The sequence below is a fragment of the Aedes albopictus genome, chromosome 3, assembly GCF_035046485.1.
Source record: "Aedes albopictus strain Foshan chromosome 3, AalbF5, whole genome shotgun sequence".
Lineage (NCBI taxonomy): Eukaryota > Metazoa > Arthropoda > Insecta > Diptera > Culicidae > Aedes > Aedes albopictus.
Window position 1 is genome coordinate 354,387,156 of NC_085138.1, and position 22,526 is coordinate 354,409,681.

General features: G+C 41.9%; 1 protein-coding gene across 6 annotated transcripts in view; it reads right to left on the bottom strand.

Annotated features, from left to right (window-relative positions):
- Nucleotides 1-1,580: 1,580 nt before the first annotated feature.
- The window catches only part of LOC109428942 (glucosylceramide transporter ABCA12), a 142,320-nt gene continuing 121,374 nt past the window's right edge, over nucleotides 1,581-22,526 (bottom strand). For all 6 annotated transcript variants that reach the window (XM_029874942.2, XM_029874944.2, XM_062855305.1 and 3 more), the window contains 14 exons: nucleotides 14,316-15,047; nucleotides 13,226-14,253; nucleotides 6,380-6,500; nucleotides 5,980-6,309; nucleotides 5,723-5,918; nucleotides 5,480-5,663; nucleotides 4,938-5,421; nucleotides 4,644-4,876; nucleotides 3,837-4,580; nucleotides 3,604-3,784; nucleotides 2,739-3,548; nucleotides 2,575-2,682; nucleotides 2,118-2,513; nucleotides 1,581-2,052 (listed from right to left, as the gene is read on the bottom strand). In XM_029874942.2, the coding sequence (XP_029730802.2) occupies nucleotides 1,711-2,052; nucleotides 2,118-2,513; nucleotides 2,575-2,682; nucleotides 2,739-3,548; nucleotides 3,604-3,784; nucleotides 3,837-4,580; nucleotides 4,644-4,876; nucleotides 4,938-5,421; nucleotides 5,480-5,663; nucleotides 5,723-5,918; nucleotides 5,980-6,309; nucleotides 6,380-6,500; nucleotides 13,226-14,253; nucleotides 14,316-15,047 (5,889 nt within the window). In that variant the 3' untranslated portion in view covers nucleotides 1,581-1,710. The remainder of the gene's footprint in view (nucleotides 2,053-2,117; nucleotides 2,514-2,574; nucleotides 2,683-2,738; nucleotides 3,549-3,603; nucleotides 3,785-3,836; nucleotides 4,581-4,643; nucleotides 4,877-4,937; nucleotides 5,422-5,479; nucleotides 5,664-5,722; nucleotides 5,919-5,979; nucleotides 6,310-6,379; nucleotides 6,501-13,225; nucleotides 14,254-14,315; nucleotides 15,048-22,526) is intronic.

The following is a 22,526-nucleotide window of genomic DNA, read 5'->3' on the forward strand; positions in this document are numbered from 1 at the left end:
CTCCTGAAACTTCTTGAAACCTCCTTGAAATTCTCAAATACATAAATTCTATTAAAGTACCATGGAAATTCTTGAAATCCTCTAAAGCTGTCCTGAGGCCCCCTAAAATTTATCTAAACACTTCTACAACTCCCGTGGCACCACTCTAAATTCCCTGAATCATCCTGAAGCCCTTCTGAAACCCAGTGAAAACACATTGAAGTAATTTCAAATCATTTAAACTTTCTTCCCGTGAAACCTCTTAAAACTATTTTAAATCCTCCTCAGGCCCTCTAAAATTCCATGAAACGCTTGAAATACCCTGGAGCTTTTCTGAAACCCATTTAGAACCACTTCAAAGCTTCTAAACTCTTTTGAATCCTCCTAAAACCACATGGATGTCCCTTGAACTCCCTGAAGCCCCTTTGAAACTTTTCTGAAGTTCTCTGTAATCTCATGAAACCCATTAAATCTCTGCTGAAATCTCAATGGGATGAGACTCCCCTTAAACCTCAAATTCCTGAACTCTTCTGAAGCCCCATGGAATCCATTGAAACCCTCTGAAGCCGACCTAGGGCCTTCAAAACCTCCGGAAGCCAATTCTAAAACCCACTGAAAACCCCTTGAAATCCAGGCAAATCCTTTAAATCTACTGAATCATTTCTGAAGTCCATTGAAAATCCTTAAAATGCTTGAAAACTCCTAAAGCTCTTCTGATACGCATTTTAAAGCACTTCAAACATTCTTAGCTCCTCTGAATTCTCCCAAAGCCTCATGAAACTGCTCTGTAATCGCCTGAAACCCTCGATAATGTCATGTAACCCATTAAAATTCCCCTAATTTCATTTTCTGAAGATCCCTGAAACCTCTTGAAGCTTCAAATTTCTGAATATTACCGCACCCTTATGGAGCTCCTTGAAACCTCCTGCAGTAATTCTGAGTCTCTCTAAAACTTCCCAAAAGCCCCTCTGGAACCTACTGGAAACCGCTTGAAAGCATTTAAAACCCCTGGATCCTGTCTGAGCCCTACTAAAGTTCCACGAAACTCATCTGCATCCTCCCGAAGCCTCATGGAATCACTTGAAACTCCCTGAAGCCCTCTTGAAACTCCTCTCAAATCCTCTAAAACTATCTGATGTTCCATGAAACCCATTGAAACCTCCTGAATACTCTTGAAACTCCCTGAAGTCCTCTTGAAACTCCTCTCAAATCCTCTAAAACTATCTGAAGTCCCATGAAACCCATTGAAACCCCCTGAATACTCTTCAAATCTCTCTGACCTTCAATAAAAGTCTCAAAAATGAACTCCTGGAAATCTCGTGGATCCCTCCTGATCTCCTGGAACATCCCTAAGCCCCTCTCAAACTCCATATGGCCTCCCCATGGAATCTGCTTGCCACCCATTCTCCTTAAACTCCCTTGAAACTTCCTGAAACCCTGAAAACCCTGATTCCAATTGACCATTTTATTTCATCATGTTGGAAACAACTGACTGCAGTAGAGGTTGAGTAATGAACTTTCTCTTCCAAACGAGCTAAACAGTAAACCTGTAATGAGACAATGAACTTCGGACTGTTCTAGTGGACCAACATTCACAAATCTAAAATATTATCCATTGTTGTATGTACTAATAACCAGCTTAGTAATTAAGTAGCTTGCCCTGTCGGTGAAGATGGGGAAACTTCGGGACACGGGGGACGGATTCGGGACACAACTTCCACGCCCACAGTTTCAGTTCTCCACGAACCCATCGTTCGAATGTTCCTCCTCGTGGTTCTGCAGGACGTTCTCGAATACCTGATCCAGCAGACACCGCGATACCGTGTACCGTAACCGGTTGTTCTCCGCAAACCGGTGCAGCTTAACGACTAGGGCGCTGACGTTCTCCATCACCGCCGGACTGGAATCGATGGTGTTGTTGTTCAGGTTGATCGTGACCTGACTGTTTTTGTGGAGCTTTTCGATACCGCCGTTGTTGTGCCGTCGGTTGTCCGGTTGCACTTTGCACACGAACTGCAGCGAGTTCTTGTTCTGGATCAGGTCCTCCGACACGTTGAACTCTCGTTTGATTGTCTGCGAGGTAGATGTGAAAGTCAGTTTAGCAAGAATTTTGAAGGTTTCCAAGTAAAAATGCTCACCCTAATGAGATCCACTTCCCGATTGTCCTCGAGGTAGATGGTAACCAGGTAGTTGTTACCGTATCGCTCGGTGAGCTTCTCGGGGGTATCCACCGTGAGCAAATGTCCATCCTTGAGGATAGCAATCCTCTGACAGATCCTATCTATCTCGGATATGCTGTGCGATGTGAGCAGAACCGATCGGTTTTGGCTGTTCAGCCGTTCGATCGTACGGTAGACGATCGCCCGGGTAACCGGATCCATGTCGCTCGTAGGTTCATCCATCAGGATGATGTCGGTGTTGCCGAAGCAGGCAACTGCGACGCAGAGTTTCCGCCGGTTGCCACCGCTGAGATTCTTAACCAAAATGCGTTTGTACGGCTCCAGGTGATACTCCCGAAGGGTTTCGATCACCAACTGCGAAGAATGCGGGCAAATTGTTAACTCGAGAATGTATTCGGATATCTAGGTGCCTTACCTTGTCGATGTTATCGACGTTGCGCAGCTGACCGTAGAACTCTATAACTTCTTCCACGGTTAGCAGCGGATCCAGGAAGCTATTCTGCGGACAGTACGATAAGCAATTCTGCAAGCATAGGATTTTGAGTAAACGCTGTTGTCTTAGAACAAACTGTCAATTACCGAAGAGAAGAAACAGAATCCACCGCTGCTCGGCAGTTGTTCCCCAGCCAGAATAGAGAATATCGTGGATTTTCCGGCTCCGTTCGTACCCAGCAGTCCGAAGCACTCGCCGTAGTGGATCTTGAACGAAACGTCGTTCACGACAACGTCTCCCGATCGATACTGTTTCGTAAGGTGATCCACCGACAGGATCTGATCGGCCGTAAGTGACTTCTTCTTTCCGTTGCCGTTCATGATGGCCTCCTCCGACCGGACGGTCTTCAGTTCGTAAACAGGCGTGTGGGATGATTCTGCTTCCTGGAAGAACCTTTGAATGACCTTTCGTTCGATGATCATGTTCAGGATGGTGAAGACGACGCCCATGATTGCCAGCGCGATCAGGTGCGGCTCCAGGATTGTCATCAACGGTTTGTAGGAATCGATGTAGTACCGCTTGAAGATCTCCGCCTGAATGTAGTTTTTGGACAGTTCAATGAGACCATCGGCCAAGGCGTGCTGCGGAAGAATTAGGAATGCTCGATTCAGGAAGTTTCGGAAGTGTTCCGAAGTTTCCGATTCTCCGAGGATGTCGAACAGAATGATGATCGTCAAGGTACCGAGGGCTGTGATCACGTTGAGACAGAAGAGCGACATGTTGGCAAAGCTGGCGTCGTTGAACAGCTTCTCGAACAAATGTACCGCTGGAATGGACGCGAACCCGTAGAAGACCAACAGCAGGCAGATGCCTCTGAGTTGATCCTTTTCTACGTACGCTGGAATGGCAAATACTTGGAACACGATCACAGCAAGGGCCACCGCGATGAGGAAGATCTACGAAGAATCTGGTTAGTTTGTTGTTGCTCTGTTATCGAGGACACGACCTTACCATAGCATCCCACAGATACGTAACTCCCCAGTAATGGCAGAACTTCACTCCAGCAAGTCGCTGTTGCATCTTCTCTCCACGAACTCGCTCGTTAACGATGTAGACGGAAGCTCCAGCCAAAACCAAGCTGAACGATAGCAGCAGAATCAACGAGATACCGGCATCGGAAACCTGCTGAAGACTACAGGATCTCAATTAGTAACTGTACCCACACGTCCCAAAACCTTACTTACATCGACGAAATCGTCAACTCGTCCTCCTCGATCTGCAGTGGGTGGTTGATCGTGCGAATACTGTAGCTGCTGTTCTCCAACTCAGCTTTCAAAATGGCCGAGTCCAGCAGGTTCAGCCACACCGGCATCGAGTGGTAGCCCTTGTTGTTGTACCAAACGAAGTGCTTCTCCTGGCGGGCGGTCAGCCCTCCAAACCGACGATCGGCAAACTCGTAGTTCGTCTGCAGAATCCACCGGTGGGCATCTTCGGAGCTTTTGAACAGGTAGCAGTCGGCGTCCGGACAGTGCGCCAGGATGCCGGCGTCGATTTCCCGTTGGAAGTCGCTGCCGTTGCCACTTCGGGTGTAGAATTCGGCGGAATCGTGGTACAAGGCGGTGGAGAGTTCTAGTGCTTGATCGTGCTCGCCCGGAGGCCGAATGGTCATGAAGTACATGGCGATGACCTCGAAGAGGGTTGGGAGGACTAGCAGACAGATCAGGAGCCGATAGTTGCGGCGGAAGTGGAGGAAACGTTTGTGCAGAAGACTGGCGATTATCTGGAACGAGCTGAGCTTGTGTTCGGTGGGTTTGGAACCGTGGAAGCCGTTTGCAGAGACGATTTCCGGTTCTCGGATGTCCGGTGTTTGAGATTCGCGGGAGTTGACGGCGTTGAAGATGTTCATAAGGTTCTCGTTTTTGAGGTCGTAGGTGAGAATCAGCTTCTTGTTCTGGTACTGGTTGAGTTGATCGAAGAGGGATTTGAGGCTGTTTGAAGATTAGAAGATAGTTAAAAAGAGTCTGCGAAAGTTAGAAATGAGTAAGACGTACTCAACTTCCGAAGGATTTGCAGCAGTGTACGTGAGCTTGTACTGCAGCTTATTCCTAGGGAGTTTCGCAAGTTCGTACTGCACGTTTGTTCGCTCATCCAAGCTCTTGTTCAGATCGGATATCAAGGTAGATCGATCGCTCTCGGTCATGGTCTTCAGGACCAGATCCAGATACAAAGTGTTCGTGAATCGGTCCTTCAACTCTTCGTGACTTTGTTCTAGGATGGCTTTACCCTGTAGAATACAACAAACCGCTGAGTTACCGATTACGCCGAATGACCTACTTCATACTTACATTCTCCATCACAACGACCTTATCGCTCAAGGACTCTGCTTCGTCCAAGTGGTGCGTTGCCAGAATTACAGCTCGGTCCTTCCGCAGGGTCTGAATCAACTCCCAGATGTACTTGCGTGCCTTGGTGTCAACACTGCTGCACGGTTCGTCCAGGATTACCAAATTGGGCGACCCCAGGAAGGCGATCGCTATGCACAGCCGCCGCTTGAAGCCTCCCGAGAGTTCGGACGCTCGGTAGTGCTTGTACTTACCCATCTTCAGGTTGTCCAGCGTTCGTTGAACTTCGGGTTCGAATCCTTTGGTTAGCTTGATACGGGCGTACAGCTGCAGATGTTCTTTGGCGGTGAGATTCGGAATGAGAATATCGTTCTGCGAGCAGAGGCCGATCTTTTCTGCGTTGTTTTTCAGTCCGGAGATCAGGTCGTAGTCCAGAGGGAGAGTGACGTCGCCCACTACGGGGAGAACCTGGCCGGTAAGGAGTTTTCTGAGAAAATACACATATTAGATGGTACGTATTTGACAAAAATCTTGGATTAGCTTACATGATCGTGCTCTTTCCAGCTCCGTTTCGTCCAAGCAGGCAAGTCACTTCATCCCGCTTGAAGGTAATTGAGACATTATCCAGGACCTTTTTGTCGTTCTCGTAGATGACATCTACATTCCGCAGTTCGGCTCCAATGCTTTTGTCCAGCTTGGATCGATTAACTTGGTAGAACGTCGTGTCCTCTGAAATAGTCAAGCACCGGTTATGTTACGGTACAGTTCCCCGTTAAGCCGTTAGTTACCATGAGTCAGTCTTTCGTAGATCAAACCGATCAGATAGTAGAGTACGGCGTCGAGTAACATCATAAGAATGCCAAATGCCAGATCATTCTCCTGTATGGATCCTTTGAGAGCCATGAAATCCGCACTACGCTGTTGAAGTTCCAGCCGCATGATGTAACGCCACGCGTAACAGAAGGCCGTTGAGAACGATAAGCTCTGTGAAGATTGGGAATAGATTAATGCCCAAATAACTGTCGTTCTACGCTTCGGAACTTACCGCCACGAATTTCCCCGTGAAGCTCAGCACTGCCCCAAGCGAAATGATTATGATATAGGGTAGGAATGTTGCCAGGAATAGTATGACTGCCGATACGGATCCAATGCTCGCCGAACCGAAAAACATGGAACACATGTAGCAGAAAGCGATCAGACAAACGCCGAACACTAGCAGGTACACAAACAGGAACAGCTTGCTGGAATATTGCAGAATACCTCCGCCGTACAGAATGGATAGGGCCAGTACGAAGACGATGCACAGTTCAATCATAGTGGTTACCGCCCAGGAGATCGAATCCGAGTACGATTTGAGGCCCATGGCACGCATCAACTGAAATCGGAAAGAGGAGGGGGCGTTCAATATCTGATCACGAAAAAGTAGGGATTGTCGAAGGCCTTACCATGGTGTTACCACTTTCCTTCATCCAGATCTTCTGGCGGACCGACGAGGATACGTGGACGATAAGTGCGACGAAGAAGCACATTTGAATCGATTGCGCCAAGTAAAGGCCCTTTTTGAAGCTGAAAACGAAATAAATTATGAGTGGCAAAATATTACCAATAAAACATAAATTTAATAAGATAAAAATAGTGATAAAAAGTTCAAGACTGTCACACACTGCTATTCTAAAACAACACACATGGTTACAAAACAGTCACGGCAGCGCATGTAAGGGTTGCACAGAAGTCACTGTGACTTACTGCGCAACCCTTACATACGCTGCCATCACTGTTTTGTAACCAACCATAGGTGTTGCTTGGGTTTTCACGAGGTATCTTTGAGAATTTTCCCTGGATTTTTCAGTACTGTTACTGGCATGGTTCAGGGGTTTCCAATGGGGTTCTTCTCGAGACATCTGCAGTAAGTTTCAAAGTTCCTTCTAAATTCATAACAAGATTTGCCCCAGAGTTTCACTTGGGATTTATTTTGGAGTTCTTTCCAAGCTTTTGCCGGAGTTCTTCCTGGGATTCCCAGAGGGCTTCCGGGATAGCTTTCCTTTACTTCACCTAGGGGCTTTCATGGGATTCTCCAAAAAATTAACGCGGCATTCCTACAGAAGTTTCTCTCGTATTTTTCCTAGTTCCTCCCAAGATTTTTCATACAGCTTTTCTCGGAATTGCTTCCAGAGTTCCTACCGGAGTTTCCCTAGTTATATTTCCACTAGTGCTTACTCCCAGCATTCGTTCTCATAGTTTCTTCTGAAAATTTTCTCGGGATTATTGTAAAAGTTTCTCATAGAATTTCTGCACGAGGTTTTCCATGGATCCACCACAAAGTTGTTTCAGGAGGTCTTCAAAGGAAAACTTTTACGGGATTTCTCCCAGAGAACATCGCCAGATTCCATAATGATTCTTTTCGATATTTTTCTTAGAATTTCTCATCAGAAATTTTGGAGGTTATCCTAGGAACTGTTTCGACAGAAACTGCCGGAGTTATCTTGAAAAAAAAAAAAAATACTCGAAAGAAGTTCCAAGAAAGGAACTTTGAGATTTCTCAAGGGAAATTTCAGGAGAAATCTCTAGAGCAAGTCCTAAAGCACTGTTGGGACGAAGTTCAGTAGAGATTAAGAAAGGAACTTATAAGATTTCTTAGAGATATCCCAGGAGAAACTCTGAGAGAAATCTCAGAATGAACTTCTGTAGAAATCCCGAGAAGAATTCCTGTAAAGAATCTGTGAAGGGTTCCGGAAAGAGCTACGAAACAAATTTTGAAAACAAAACATGGTAAGAATCTGAAAGAAACGGGAGGAAAATTTCAATTTATTTTGAAAAAAAAACTCAAAAAAATGTAAGAATTATTTAAAAATTGCCTTGTACTTTTTCAGTAACGCTTTTGAATTTTTTTGTCAATTCCTTTACGTTTTTTTCTAAAATTTATTTAAACATTTTTCGGCAATTTATGTGGAACTTCTTCGTCATTTTTTGAGAATTTATTGGCAATTCATAAAGGTCGATAGGCTCGGCAGGGCCCATATAGCCGAGGCGGTAAACGCACGGGTATTCAGCATGACCATGCTGAGGGTGACGGGTTCGATTCCCGGTCGGTCCAGGATCTTTTCGTAAAGGAAATTTCCTTGACTTCCTTGGGCATAGAGTATCTTCGTGCCTGCCACACGATATACACATGCAAAATGGTCATTGGCAGAGGAAGCTCTCAGTTAAAAACTGTGGAAGTGCTCATAGAACACTAAGCTGAGAAGCAGGCTTTGTCCCAGTGAGGACGTTACGCCAAGAAGAGGAGAGGAGAGGAAAGGTCGATAACACCTTCGAAAATTCCTTCGGCTGCTTTTGGTTTTGAGATTTTTTTCAGCACTTTCTTCGAGAAATTATTTAGAAATTTCAACAGCAATGCGTCTGAAATTCCTTCGGAGTTTTTGTCGAAATTTTTGCTATAAATTCTTTGAGAATTCCTTTCCCAGGTTTTATTTGTTAATAACGAAATATTTCTTTAGAAAATCCATCGGTATTTTTTGTTATTCTTTTTGGAAATTTCATAGGACGCATTTCTGGCAATTTATCTGGAAATTACGTCGATAATTTCTCAGGCAATTGCTTTAAAAATTTGTTCCTTAAATTTTAGATTTTTTTTTTGCATTTTCTTTGGGAATTTTCTCGAAATTTCTCATACAACTTCTTTGGAAATTCAGACATTTACAATTAGAATTGCTGAAGAAATTTGCAAAGGAATTACAGAAGGAATTTAAAAACGAAGTGCCTTACCAGAAGAAATTCCGAAATAATTTGACAATGGGATTGTCAAATCAATATCCAAGGGAATTCTCAAAAGAAATGAAGTAAAAATCTCCTAACAACTGCATGAGACATTCTCAAAGAAATTCCAGAAGGAATTTCCAAAGAAGTTGTCTAAGAATTTCCCAAGTAGGTTTCCAAAACAGTTGCCGAAGAAATTTCCCAAGAAATTGCCTATGGAATTCCTACAAGGCATTAGCAAAGGTATACCCAGAGAAATTGCGAAAGCGTTTGCAAATGAATTGAACAAATCAGTTCCCAAAAAATATCCGAAAAAGATTTCAATGGAGTTGCCGAATTTCTGCGCAAAATAGAAAATCTTAAACGAATTCTCAGAGAAATTTGCGAATAAATTCTTAAAGAAGAAACAGAAGGAATTCCTAAAATTATTGCTTGAAGAATTTAACAATTTTCCATAGAAAAATTCCCAGAGAAATTCCCGAAGGAATCCGCTATAATTGAGAATTCTTTGACAGTTTGTTTGTAATTTGTTTCAGTATTGCTTTTGAAATTTGTTCGTCAATTTCCTTGAGAATTTCTTCGGAAATATATTAAGAATTTTCTGCAATTCTTTTAGAACTCCTCCGTCAATTTTTAAAGGTTTTTTTTTGATAATTCATTCAGAAAGTAAACTTCTATGAGAATTCTTTCTTTAGGTTTTAATTTTGAGAATATCCTCAGTTGTTTTATTGGAATTTGTTCAGCAATTTGGTTCTGATTTGGGAATTTCTCTTGCAATTATTTTAAGAATTTCAGATAATTGTTTTGGTAATTCTGAAATTCATATTTATAATTGCTGAAGAAATTTGTCAAAAGTAACAGAAATACCGGCATAATTTGAAAATGCAATTGTCGATTCAATTTCCAAAGGAGTTCATCCTGGCATTTCTCTCAGAGGTTTTCCGGGATTACTATCCAATAGTTCATCTCGAAGTTTCTGTGGAATTCTCCAAAAAATTATCGCAAGATTTCTGCAGGAGTTTCTCTCACATTTTTTCCTAGCACCTCCCGACATATCTTTTACAAGTTTTCTCGGTATTGTTTCCGGAGTTCCTACCACAATTTTCCTAATATTTCTACTTGGGCTTACAACCAGAAATCTTTCTTTACAATTGGAACTGCTGGAGAAATTTTCAAAGGAAGTACAGAAGGAATTCACAGACGAAATGCGATTTCCAAAAAACATCCGAAACAATTTGAAAATGAAGTTTTTAAATAAATTTGCAAAGGAATTCTAATAGGAAACGTAGTAACATTTTTCTTAAAACTACATCAGATACTTTCAAAGAAAAACCCAAAAGAATTTTCATAGAAATTGCTTAAGAATTTCCAAACTAGATTTCCCGAAGAAATTCCCAAAGCAATTGTCCAAGGAATTCCTATAAGAATTACCAAAGGAATTCCTAAATAAATTACAGAAGCGTTTGCAAAGTAATTGGTCAAAGCAATTCCCAAAATGTTGCCGAAAAAGATTGCAATGGAGTTGCCTGAGAAATTTCATAGAAATTCCTAAAGAAATTTACACTGACATTTCCGGAGGATTTCTCAAAAAATAAACCGAAAGAATTCCCAAAAAAAGCTTAAAGAATTCTCAATTGTTTTTATCAACGATTTTCTAAAGACAATACCAGAGAAATTCCCGAAGGAATCCGCAGGAATTAAGAATTTTTTGCCAATTGTTTTTTTTTCAGTAATACTTTTCGAATTGGTTTATCAATTCCGAATTTCTTCGGAAATATATTTTAAAATTCTGTTGGCAATTATTTGGAACTCCTTGATTAATTTCTTTGTTTTTTTTTTTGGTAATTCATTTAGATATTGATTATACAACATTTTGGAGAATTGCTTCAGCAAATATTGGGATTTTTTCGCCAGTTATGTTTTTAAGAATTTTTTTCATAACTGGTATATTTTTTCATTTTCTTCGAAAATAATACTTTCAGGATTTTTGCCAATTTCTATGAAAACTTCGTCAACTATTTCCTTGGAAATTTCTCTTGCAATTATTTCAGAAATTTCTTTTTTTTTAGGAATTGTTTTGGCTATTACCTTAGAAATGTTCAAAGAAGTTGTCTGCTTTGGAAATTCAGACATTCACAGTTGTAATTTCTGAAGAAATTGGCAAAAGAATTACTGAAGGAATTCACAAAGGAAGTGCGATTACCAGGGGAATTGTCGAAGTAATTTGAAAATGGAATTGCCAAAGCAATTTCCAAGGGAATTCTCAAAGAAAATGTAAACAAAATTTCCTAAAAACTACATGAGAAATTTTCAAAGAAATCCCAAGGAATTCCTCCAGAAATAGCGAAAGCATTTGCAAAGAAATTGGCCAAAATAGTTCCCAAAATGCTGCCGGGTACTTCCATAGAAATTCCTAAAGAATTCACAAAGAAATTTCCGAAGGAATTCTCAAAGAACAAACTTAAGGGAATTCCGAAAGAATTGTTTGAAAATTTTCTAATAGTATTAGTCAACGATTTTCCAAAGATAATGTCAGAGACATTCCTAATGGAATCAACAAAAATTAAGAAAAGCTTGACAATTAATTTGTATTTTTTTCAGTAATTATTTTGAAATTTGTTCATCAATTCTGAATTTCTTCGGAAATATATTTAGACAGTTTTTCCGACAATTCATTTGCAACTTTGACCAATTTTTTTAGGCTTTTGATTTAGATATTTCTTGGACATCTTTGAAAATACCTTAAGCATTGTTTCTGAAAATTTCTTCGGTAGTTCTCTTGGAATTTGTTCAACAATTTCTTTGTGAAATTCCTTGGAAATTTGAACTGCAATTTCTCAGAATTTTCTTTGGAATTTTCTTGGGAATTTCTTTTCGGCATTTTTTTTGAGAATTCCTTTGACAATTTCCATCGGTATGTTTTTAAATTTCCTTCGAAAATTCATATTTATGTTTGGCAATTCCTCTGGAAATGGCGTTAACCATTCATTTGGAAATTTTTCTGGGATTTATTTTAGGAATTTCTTCCATTATTCCTTCGGCATATTCTTTTGAAATTGCTTCGACGATTACTTTGAAAATTTCTTAGAGAATTCCTTTGCCAATTCAGAATTTCACTTTTGGAATTGCTGAAGGAATTTGAAAAGGATTAAGAGAAGAAATTTACATATGAAGGACGGTTGCCAAAAGAACTGCCGAAATATTTTGTAAATGGAGTTGCCAACTCAATTTGTAAAACTTGCATGATGAATTTCCAAAGAAATCTCCGGAGGAATTTCCATAGAAATTGCCTAAGAATGTCCAAAAAGTACTTCCATAAGAGTTGCCAAGGAAATTTTTCAAAATAATTGCCCAAACAATGCCAAAAAGAAAAACCGAATGAATTCCTAAAGAAAATGCGATAGCATTTATAAAGGAATTGACCAAGGCAATTCCCAAAAAGCTGCCGCACAAAATACCAATGGAGTTGCCGAAGAAATTTTCATAGACATTTCTGAAAGAATCCTCAAAACATTTTTTGAAAAAGGAATGTGCCAAAAGAATTTCGGAAAGAATTCTAAAAATAATTACTTGAGTCATTTTCAAAGGAATTACAGAACGATTTTCCAAAGACCATATCAAATGAATTCGCAAATAAATCCGCAAATTAATGACTGAAGGAAATCCCGAAGCCATTCTGAAACCGTGTTCAAAGACAATTCATTAAAAATAATCCTAAAGGTGGAATTACAAAATAAATTAGGCTGACACAAATTTCGATTTTCTCTAATGTCAACCCCCCCCCCCTCAAAATTTTGGCCGGAATTCGACATTTGAGGGGGGACACATAAATTATTCAAAAACTTAAAAATGTTGAACTGAAATTAGAGTTGTCGTCGACAAAATTTCTTAACAAATCCGATGAGTTTTACGATTTTGCCTAATTGTTTGGGTAATTTTTCATCAAATACATTTATTATTTATTATACCCCCCCCCCCCCCCCTTGACGAGTCAACGAGCAAAGTGACAAAAGAAGAAAATGAGATTTGTTCCGGCCTTGTAAAAGAATTACCGAAGAAGTTGCCAAAATTGTAATCAATGAAGTTTCTACAAGAATTTCCTGAGAAGTTCGAAAAGAAACGATAAAATTCCCCATGAAGTTTTCGAAGCAAGATCCATAGGAATTGCCAAAAACATTTCCAAAGAAACTATCACAGGGATGCCTAAGAATGCATTGCTGATGAATTCACAAAGAAATAGTGTAAAGCATTCTCATAAGAAGTAATGAAGGAATTTATAAAAGTATTATTGGAGGAATTTCAGCAGATTTGTCAAAAAAAATCCCGAAAGAAACTACCGAAGGAACTCTTGATTGGCATTAATGAAGGAAACCCGAAACTACCGAAGAATTTCCGAAGGGTTTGGCGTTGAAATTTCATTGCCGCTTGAAAGGCATTAGTGAGGACAGGAATTGTCGGAGAAATGGCATTTGGTTTGGTGATGGCAGTGAAAGAGTTAATAATTATCCATCTTCTATCACTGAGTCAATACTTACTGGTCTTTGGTGAACTTCGGGAACGGGAACTGCTTGGTGTAGAATTTCTCTCCGGCCACACTATACGATATTTCCTCCTTCTTCGCGGATCCTCCACCTCCCAAGAACAGGCTAAACAGATTAAACTGTGGAGCTCTCTTCCGACGGCTTCGCGCCGTCGAGGTGTTCACCACAAGTGGTTCCTCTTCATCGACCTCCTCGCTCGCTTCGTCGTCGTTGAAGTCCAGATAGTCATCCAGCGACGATTTATTGCTGAACTTTGCCAAATCCGACTGTGAAATGTTGATCTTCTGACTCAGATTGGCATACAGAGAGCCCAGATCTTCGGTCGTTGCGCTGCCCGCTGTCGTAGTTGCCGCAGTTGTTTCCGTTTCGCTCTCTCCGTCTTCACCCAAGTCATCTTCCAACGACAGACCTCCCGCGTCACTGGACGTCTCTGCACTGCTTCTCTTACTGCTATCAGCCTTCTCCTTCTTCAATGCCTTGATGATACCCATGTCCACAGCGTGTTGAATCTGGATGAAACCTCGGTGATATCTCATATCCAGCTCGAAGCTCGCTTCCGGATCCGGGAACCAAAACCGATTCTTGTTCTCCACCGTTACCGGCGTGTCATCGATCCTCATCCGGATCTTGTACGCAACCTCATTCTCCGTAGTACCGTTCTCGAACATCAACCCCGCAAAGAACATCTTCTTCTGATTCAGCTTGAAAGCTTCATCCTCCAGTTGCTTCTCCGATTCCACCTTGATAAACCGGTCAGCCGAGAAACACTCAAAAATACTGGCGATAGTTTCCAGCGTAACCGCCACAGTCTTCTCATTCAAAATTCCGTTTAACATGGATTCGATCAGGTCGATGTTCACGTTGCCACCGACGATCATCTGTACCAACGGAGACTTGGCCAGCTCGATCAGATTCTCGAAGCTACTGCGGAACGAATCGTCCGTGTGAAGCAGTTGCACCGTAGTGTTCAACGCCTTGAAGAAGTCCCGTAGTCGAGCCATGTCCACGAACGTTTGATTAGCCTGAAATGTTTAAAAGATCATTAGTCTTCAATTCTCCTACCTTACATCGTTCCCCAACTTACAAATTTCACTATCTCATCGTTCCTCTCGCTCGACGGCCCGTACAGAATCTTCCCCTGCAGGATCGGCTTCAACTGCTTCCACGTGATCTTACCGTTGTTCGTATTGGTAACATCCACATACAGCTGCTTGCAATACCTGGTCGGCATCACCGCCAACTCATCCGGATCGGCCCCATTGAAGTCCTTCGAGTACAGTACATTGTCAATGAACCTGATGTTATCACTCCGAGGAAACGGTTTCCCACACAAAATCTTCCCCGAATTTGAAAACATCCGATCGTCGGAGAACACCCTCTCAATATCGAAATTCCCTCCGACCATCTCTTGGATCTCCGGAAGCATGCGAACCAGTCGATCGGCATTACTCTCAATCTCCTTGAACCGCCCGTTCGTAACGATCGACGTCACCGCACCGATGAAATTCCGATCCACGGGCAAACCGATCACCGCATCGTACAGCTGCGGCGTATCCAAGAAGATCTGGACTATCCTCAGCACCGGCGTCACCGGTGCCGTGTCGAAGTCCGACGTTTCCTCGTACCGCCGCGGGTCGCTACATTCGTTTTCGATGGTGCACACGTACGACTGGAAGAACGGCAGGATGCCATTGTTCTGCAGCTGCCGGGTTGGGAACTGACAGTCGGCGATTTCGACCGACTGGAACCGATTCCGCAGGATGTAGAGCGACAGGAAGATTAGGGTGGGCCACAGGTACTGAATGATGGTCATCCACTGGAAAGAGAAGGCAAAAAGAAGGCCGTTGAGAATGTGAAAAAACATGTTTAATTTAGTGAATGTAAGTGTAAGTCCAAGTCAAAACAATTTGAAGTAACTTAGGATCCATCGCCAGGGAGAAACCTAGTGACGGTTCAACATTTATGAATTGGAAGATTCCGCACTGTGAAGGACCTTTGTTAAGTAGTTTAAGAACCTCTTGAATGCTTTTGGCATCACACTGAAACTTATCTGACACTTTCCTAAAACTTCTTGAAACCCCTTAAAATCCGCTGAAATCCCATAAATGCTTCCAGACTTCCCTGAAACCTCCCAGAAACTCTAATTAATCTTCAAATCGAATCCCTGAGAGCTCCCTTGACTTTCTTGAAACCATCCCTGAAAACTTTTTGGACCTATTTGAAACACGGAAACACCCCTGGAAAACTTTTTTTGAACTTATGCAAATTCGCCAATTGTTCAACAGTAACTATGTACTGGAATTTTGTTTTAATTTGTTTTTTTTTGTGGGTAATTAACGGTAGTAGAAAAATATCCAGTGATCGTCTAGATCCAGTCATAAACTTCCTTTTTCTAAGTGAAAGTGAAAAATTTGTAACAGAAGTCGGGAACACTTCCTTAAGCTAGCTCGTTCTAATGTTGACCGAATCTCGCTTATTGTTGAACGGGTTACACTGGTAGTTGAAACTTTAATGTATCTATACCAAATATGTCAAATTTTCAGTTTTTTAGTTTCTTGTGAGGTTAAAAATTGTTTCGAAGGGGTTTCCGGGCAGCTTCCGAAAGGTGTACCATATATGCATCAGGCTTTTCAGGGAACTTCAGGAGGTTTCCGAAGGGTTTCCGTTGAAATGAAATGCGTAGAACGGCAGCCTAGAGCACCCATGGAACGCCCCTGAAATCGCCAAAAACACCCTGGAACTGTTCTGAGGGCTCTTGAAATCATTTGGAACGTCCTTGACATTTCTAAAACTCTTTTAGATCCCCTGGAACATTCTTGAAACGTCTTGAAGCCCCCGGAATATCCCTGAATCGCATTAAAACATCCTGCATTCAGTATTGCAAAAAATCATCTTATTCAATTGAACAGTAACCAACAAGTTTTTTCAGTCATTTTTGCTTGTATTCATGTTGGAGGCTCTGCCACATTGCCACATCTGCCAAAGTCGGATCAAATTTATTGTATGTTGGTTCACTGTTGTAAATATAGTAAATAGCCAAAAAGAGTGGTTGCCTTTTTTTTTGTCTGTATTAACGAGATTTTTTTTCAGTTCGTATTCAAGCGCCGGTGTGAATAGACGTGCTACTGTGCAGAAGCGTTTATTTGGTGTTCAACTGAATCGTTTTTTATTGTTTCGGCCGGTGCTCGGCTGCCTATTGTAGTGTTGACCTTGAGTCAGTTCATCGTTATCGGTTCGGAAAAAAGCAAAATGGAATCTCGAAATGTACACACCAACTGTGTCAAGGTCCAGTTCGGTCAACAATCGAAAATGCCATCGGACAAGGAGGTTTTTGCCTCCTTTCGAAAGCGTGGATGGGCTCCGGAATCCCTGAGTGCTATGTTCCGTGAGCCCAGGGAGTACAGCGTATACGTGAAGTTTCAGTCTGAGGAGTTCATGAAAGCAGCGCTGCTGAAGTGTCCGCCGACTGACACATTCGCTTATGACAACGGTGAGACGGCACAGGTGTCATTTGCTACGGCCAGGGGCGACTTCCGATATGTGCGCCTTTTTGGGCTGCCAATCGAAGTTGACGAGAAGCACGTGGCAAACGTGCTGGCAAGTACGGTAAGATTCATCACATGGTTCGGGAACGGTACGGGCAGGATACAGGGTATCCAATACTCAACGGTGTGCGTGGTGCACATATGGAAATTTCCACCGCCATTCCTCCTCAGCTCCACGTGCAACACTTCCAAGTTCGCGTGTTTTACGAGGGTATGCAGAACAAATGTTTCGTCTGCGGCAGTCCGGAGCATGTTAAGGTGAACTGTCCGAAGAGAGCTTCTGTCGCTAACCGTCTGAGGCATAGTGAAGCAGGCTCCACATCCTATGCTGGAGTGTTAACAGGAGGATTTGTAAATCAGCGGCCATCTCCATCCGACGACGGTCGGGACAAATCTAAGCAAGGGAGCGAAGCTCGTAAGGAAGTGGCGGCCCCAACGGCAGCTGCTAAGGAGCCAAGTGTGTCCACACTAACCGAAGCGTCGGACGGTGTGCAAGTGACATCGTTTCAAGGAACGAATCTGAGACGCAGGTGCCAGTTCCAGCGGCGCGCACTCATCTTGAGCAAATCGAGTCAGAGGGGAGTGCGAAAGTGCAGCAAATGGAAGGAGCAGAATGGAGTACAGCGAAGAAGCGAGGGCGCAAGTCGCGAGTAGACGAGTCCGCAGCGGCCAACGTTTCAGATTCATCAGAACCCGAAACTCCGAAACAACGTTTGCTGGAGAAGCAATTAGTGCGCACGCGATCACGAAGTCAACGCAACCAGAGTAAGTGAAGCTAATATTGTAAGACTGTGAAATGAACTATTCGATGAACATTGCTACTCTCAATTTGAATAGCGTCAACACAGACGTTAACAAATTGATATTCAAAGATTTTGTCAAAAACTATGATATTGATATACTGTTTTTACAAGAGATTGTTTTTGAAAATTTTTCGTTTATTGGGTCACATAACGCTCTTATAAATATAAGTGAGGATAGGAAAGGAACAGGTATTTTAGTGAAGAAGAATTTAAGCTATAGCTCTCAGATATTTGATTCGTCTGGTAGGATAACATCAGTCGTTATAAATGGGATTAACTTTATAAATGTATATGCCCACTCCGGGACGAATAAGAAAAAAGAAAGGGATGACCTGTTCCTAAACCAAATGACAATGCACATTAGCAAAACCAATTGTGAATACTCAGTTTTAGTAGGAGACTTCAATTGTATATTAGATCTAGAGATGGGAAAACTGATTCAATGTTGAGAGTGAATCACTCTCGATTCACTCTCAAAAAAGAGTCGACTCTTTTGATCGATTCAGCAACTCATTTCCGGAATTTGAAGAAAATGTTGATTTTCGATGTAAGCCAACTCATTTTTGTACGGATCTACCCAGTTTTCGAGAAAATTTAATTGCATGGTATAAATATTGACGATCTGCACAAACGTCTGAGCATAACGTAGTGAAATGCAGGATTCGTAGGTTTTCGTTAATTTCTCCGAAGAATCGAATCGCTGGTGCGAGCCGCCCACATAATATAAGTATGAAAACAAAATTAATTGTCAAGGATTGCAATGTTCTGCGTCGAATCATCATTAGGTGCGTAGTCATACCAACTCTTTCAGCAATCGTAATTAACATCAGTGAATCGTAACTCTTTTGAAAAGAGTCATGGCTCACTCACTCGGTTTCGCGAATCGATTCTTTGAGTCGATTCGCGAGTGAGTTACCCATCTCTAATTAGATCCAAATGATTCGACCAGCTCTGTAAAGAATAACTCGAATGGCCTTCGTAGTCTAGTTGAACTCTTTCAGCTAAAAGACATTGCGCAACAGCTCTATCTAGAGAAGTTCACTTTTTATCGTGCCGACTGTGCTTCTCGGTTAGATCGATATTACGGATCACAGGCTTTCGTGTCTCGGGTCCGTGATGTGAAAACTATAGGGGTACCGTGTTCAGATCATCATTCAGTGCTATTGAAATTGTCCGTTCAGCAACAAGATCTCAATACTAGAGGAAGAGGATATTGGAAAATCGATTCGACACTACTGTCGGTACCAGAGGTTAGTCAAGCGTTCAAAAATCAGTATCAGCAGTTGAGGGGTAGATTGGAATATATGGATCTCAGCTCGTGGTGGAACCACGCTTTCAAAGCCAAAGTTCGTAGCTTCTACAAGGGTGAATCGTGGCGTTCTTATCAGGCAGAGCAGTGTCAGAAGAATGTACTGTACTCTCGATATCAGGATCTGATCAACAGAAGACTGCAGGGAGAAGATGTTGCTGAGGAAATCAAGATGGTAAGGAATCTTTTGATGGAACATGAAGACGCCCGTCTCAAACGTCTTCAGTCGAAAATTTCAGAATCATCGCTTATGGAAGGAGAAAGAATGAATGTCTACCAGGTGTCCAAACATTTGCATAACCACCTAACACCTGTGATTCAATCTGCGGGAGTAGGTGGTTTGCAAAATAACCGTCCATCGTTGACCGAAGTACACAGCTATTATACCGATATCTTTGCGGAAAAACAACTACCAATGACCGTTCAAGCAGAAACCCCAATCAACTACATCACAAACACGTTAGATGTAGAAGATGCAACTGGACTGACTCGACCAATTACAGAGGAAGAAATTTTGCTCACTCTAAAACAGTGCACGAAAAAGAAATCTCCTGGACCAGACGGTCTAACATACGAATTTTACCTAGAACATTTTGACCTTCTTAAACATGACATGTTACAATTGTTTAATTCGTACTTGAGTGGTCAGTCAACTCCACCGAAAGATTTCTCCGCCGGAATAGTCATCATGATTCCAAAAAAAGGGAATGTTCCAACATTGCAAGATCACCGTCCTATTAGTCTATTAAACACGGACTACAAACTGTTTACAAAAATTCTTTCGAAACGGATTGCGTTGGTTTTGGATCGGTTATTGGGCCCAGGACAATGTGCAACCGTGGATGGAAGATCCTGTACAGACAACCTCAAGGACATCAGACGTCTTGTGACACGTTCGGTTGAGTCCAAACGTTTCAAAGGATTTCTACTTAGTGTAGATCTAGAAAGAGCTTTTGACAACGTGGATCACGCTTTCTTGTGGAAAGTGCTCGAAAAATTTAGTTTCCCAGCTGGTTTTATACAATGTCTAAAATCTTTGTATAATAAAGCTACCTCCAAAATTCTTTTGCACGGATTTTTAACACCAGAGGTCAAAATACAATCCTCGGTACGGCAAGGATGCCCGCTCAGTATGTTCCTTTTCGTGCTTTACGTCGAGCCTTTGATTAGGAACTTACATGCTAGCTCCAGTGGTGTTCTGGTTTACGGAAAATTCCTGAAAGTGATAGCATATGCCGACGACATTACTATTTTTGTCAGAGGCCAGGACGAGCTGGATTTGGTTATGCAAATCATAGAATCGTTCACTCAACATGCAAGAATACGGGTGAACCTACAAAAATCATCTTTTTTGAGGCTCAACAATGCAAGATCTGGTCCACATAAAGTACGTGAGGTGGATGAGCTGACAATTCTGGGTGTCATTTTTGCTGGATGTTGGTCGAAGGTCATCTATAAGAACTATTCAAAGCTAATCAGGAGCATCCAGTTTCGCCTGCTGACAAACGCACAAAGGAACTTAAACATTTTGGAACGTGTGTGGATTCTGAATACGTTTGTACTCTCCAAATTGTGGTACATTGCACAAGTTTTTCCGCCAAAGAATTGCCATTTGGCCAAAATCAAAAGCATGGTCGGAAATTTTCTATGGAGTGGATCTGTTTTCAGAGTGGCTAGAGATCAGCTCTATCTAGATCACAGTAGAGGCGGTCTGCGTTTGGTTGATCCGGAATCTAAATGCAAAGCTCTTTTTGTGAAGAACATTTTGAACCTGCGTAATGATGTAGCTGAGGAGAAGTATTTGCTGGATATTCCTAATAATGGACGCCTGACGAGAAATGCAAAAGAGTGGATTGAACTTGCGCGATTGATTGACCAGGAAGCCAACCCAGAAGCTCAATCGTGCAAGCAATTATATTACAAGTTCCTCAGAAGTTGCGAGATTTCAGTGAGGGTTGAAGACCATTTTCCGGATGAAGATTGGTTCACCCTTTGGAAAAATACGAGCTACAACTTTCTCTGCTCCGAGGACAGATCCAACATATTTCTACTGTTGAATGATGTGATAGCGAATAAAGAAAAACTATTGATGTATAAGATAGGGAGACTTTCTGATGGAAATTGTGAAAGTTGTGGTGTACCTGACTCAAATTTGCACCGTGTGACAGAGTGTAATAGAACCAAAGAGATACGGCAGTGGACGGAACAAATATTGAAAAATAGGCTTAGAGTAAACTTTTCAAGAATAGATGAAATTTTGAATTGGTCGATTGACGAAAATGATCTTCAGCAAAAAGCAGCATTATGGTTAGCAATGCATTGCATCAGTTGGAGTGTAAAAGTAAAAAGAAATAGTTTGTTTTGTTTTCAAAAGAGCATTAGGGAAATAAGATGGACAAACAGGAGAACATTTGCGGTTCATTTCGGTAATAACTTGAACATTTGTTAGAATAACCAACAAGTTTTTTCAGTCATTTTTGTTTGTATTCATGTTGGAGGCTCTGCCACATTGCCACATCTGCCAAAGTCGGATCAAATTTATTGTATGTTGGTTCACTGTTGTAAATATAGTAAATAGCCAAAAAGAGTGGTTGCCTTTTTTTTTGTCTGTATTAACGAGATTTTTAACCCTAGGCTAGTTCATCTCGGGACCCACGTTTTACTTCCCTTCCGAAAGAAGAACCCACATTTTGTGAGTATATCGGGAGTGGGATTCGATCCCAGGTCCTCGGCGTGATAATCAAGTGTTCTAACCACCACACCAGGTCCGCTCCAGAGTGGTTGCCTATCTTAATTTCATCTTAAAATGTCAGTTGGTATTGAAACTTTGCATGCATGGAATACCCCTGTAACGTCTTGAAAATCACTAAAAAGCTCTTGAAATCCAAAGGAAAGCACCTGAAATTCCCTTGAAACCCCTAGAAACTCTCTAAAATCTCCTAGAACGCACGTGACACCCCTTGTAACACCCCTGTAACGTTACTGAACCCTCCGCAACCTCTTGAAATCCACCGGAAACTCCATGAACTATTCTGGAATCCCTTGAAATATCCCTGGAGCGCCCATTAAACACACTGAAACCCTCTGGAACGCTCCTGAAATAGCCTGGAGCACACTTGGAACGCTTTTGAAAACCCTTGAAACATCTGGAATACCCCTAGAACTGGAATGCCTCGGAAACGCCCCTAAAATCGAGAAAAAAAATCTGGCAGTCATGCAAAAGTGTTCAACAGTTGGATCACGAAAGTGCCAGCAAAGCTTATTTTGTAACAATTTTTTAAGTTTTATTTCAGAAATGTGCAGCTTCCATGCCTTAAGCGACACACAATTAATCTATCTGCTTCTCCACTTGAACTTCTCTTGTACTCTAACTTAAACTATTTTTACAGTTCCGCTTCCATCCCTTATATTTCTATAGCCTCTCTTTCTCACTTGCAAGGCTTTCTGGGGCTCCCTCTAAACCCTTTTTATCTAACCTTCCCTTGTTCCTCCTCAGCCAAGGGCTGAAAGTCTCTTTAATAAAGACAAATCAATCAATTGTTCCTCCTCAAACTCCCCTTAAATTTTCTTGATTCACTTGAAAATGCCTCTGCAGCTCCTCCTACTAAATGTTCCGATTTCATCACCCTCCTTTGAAT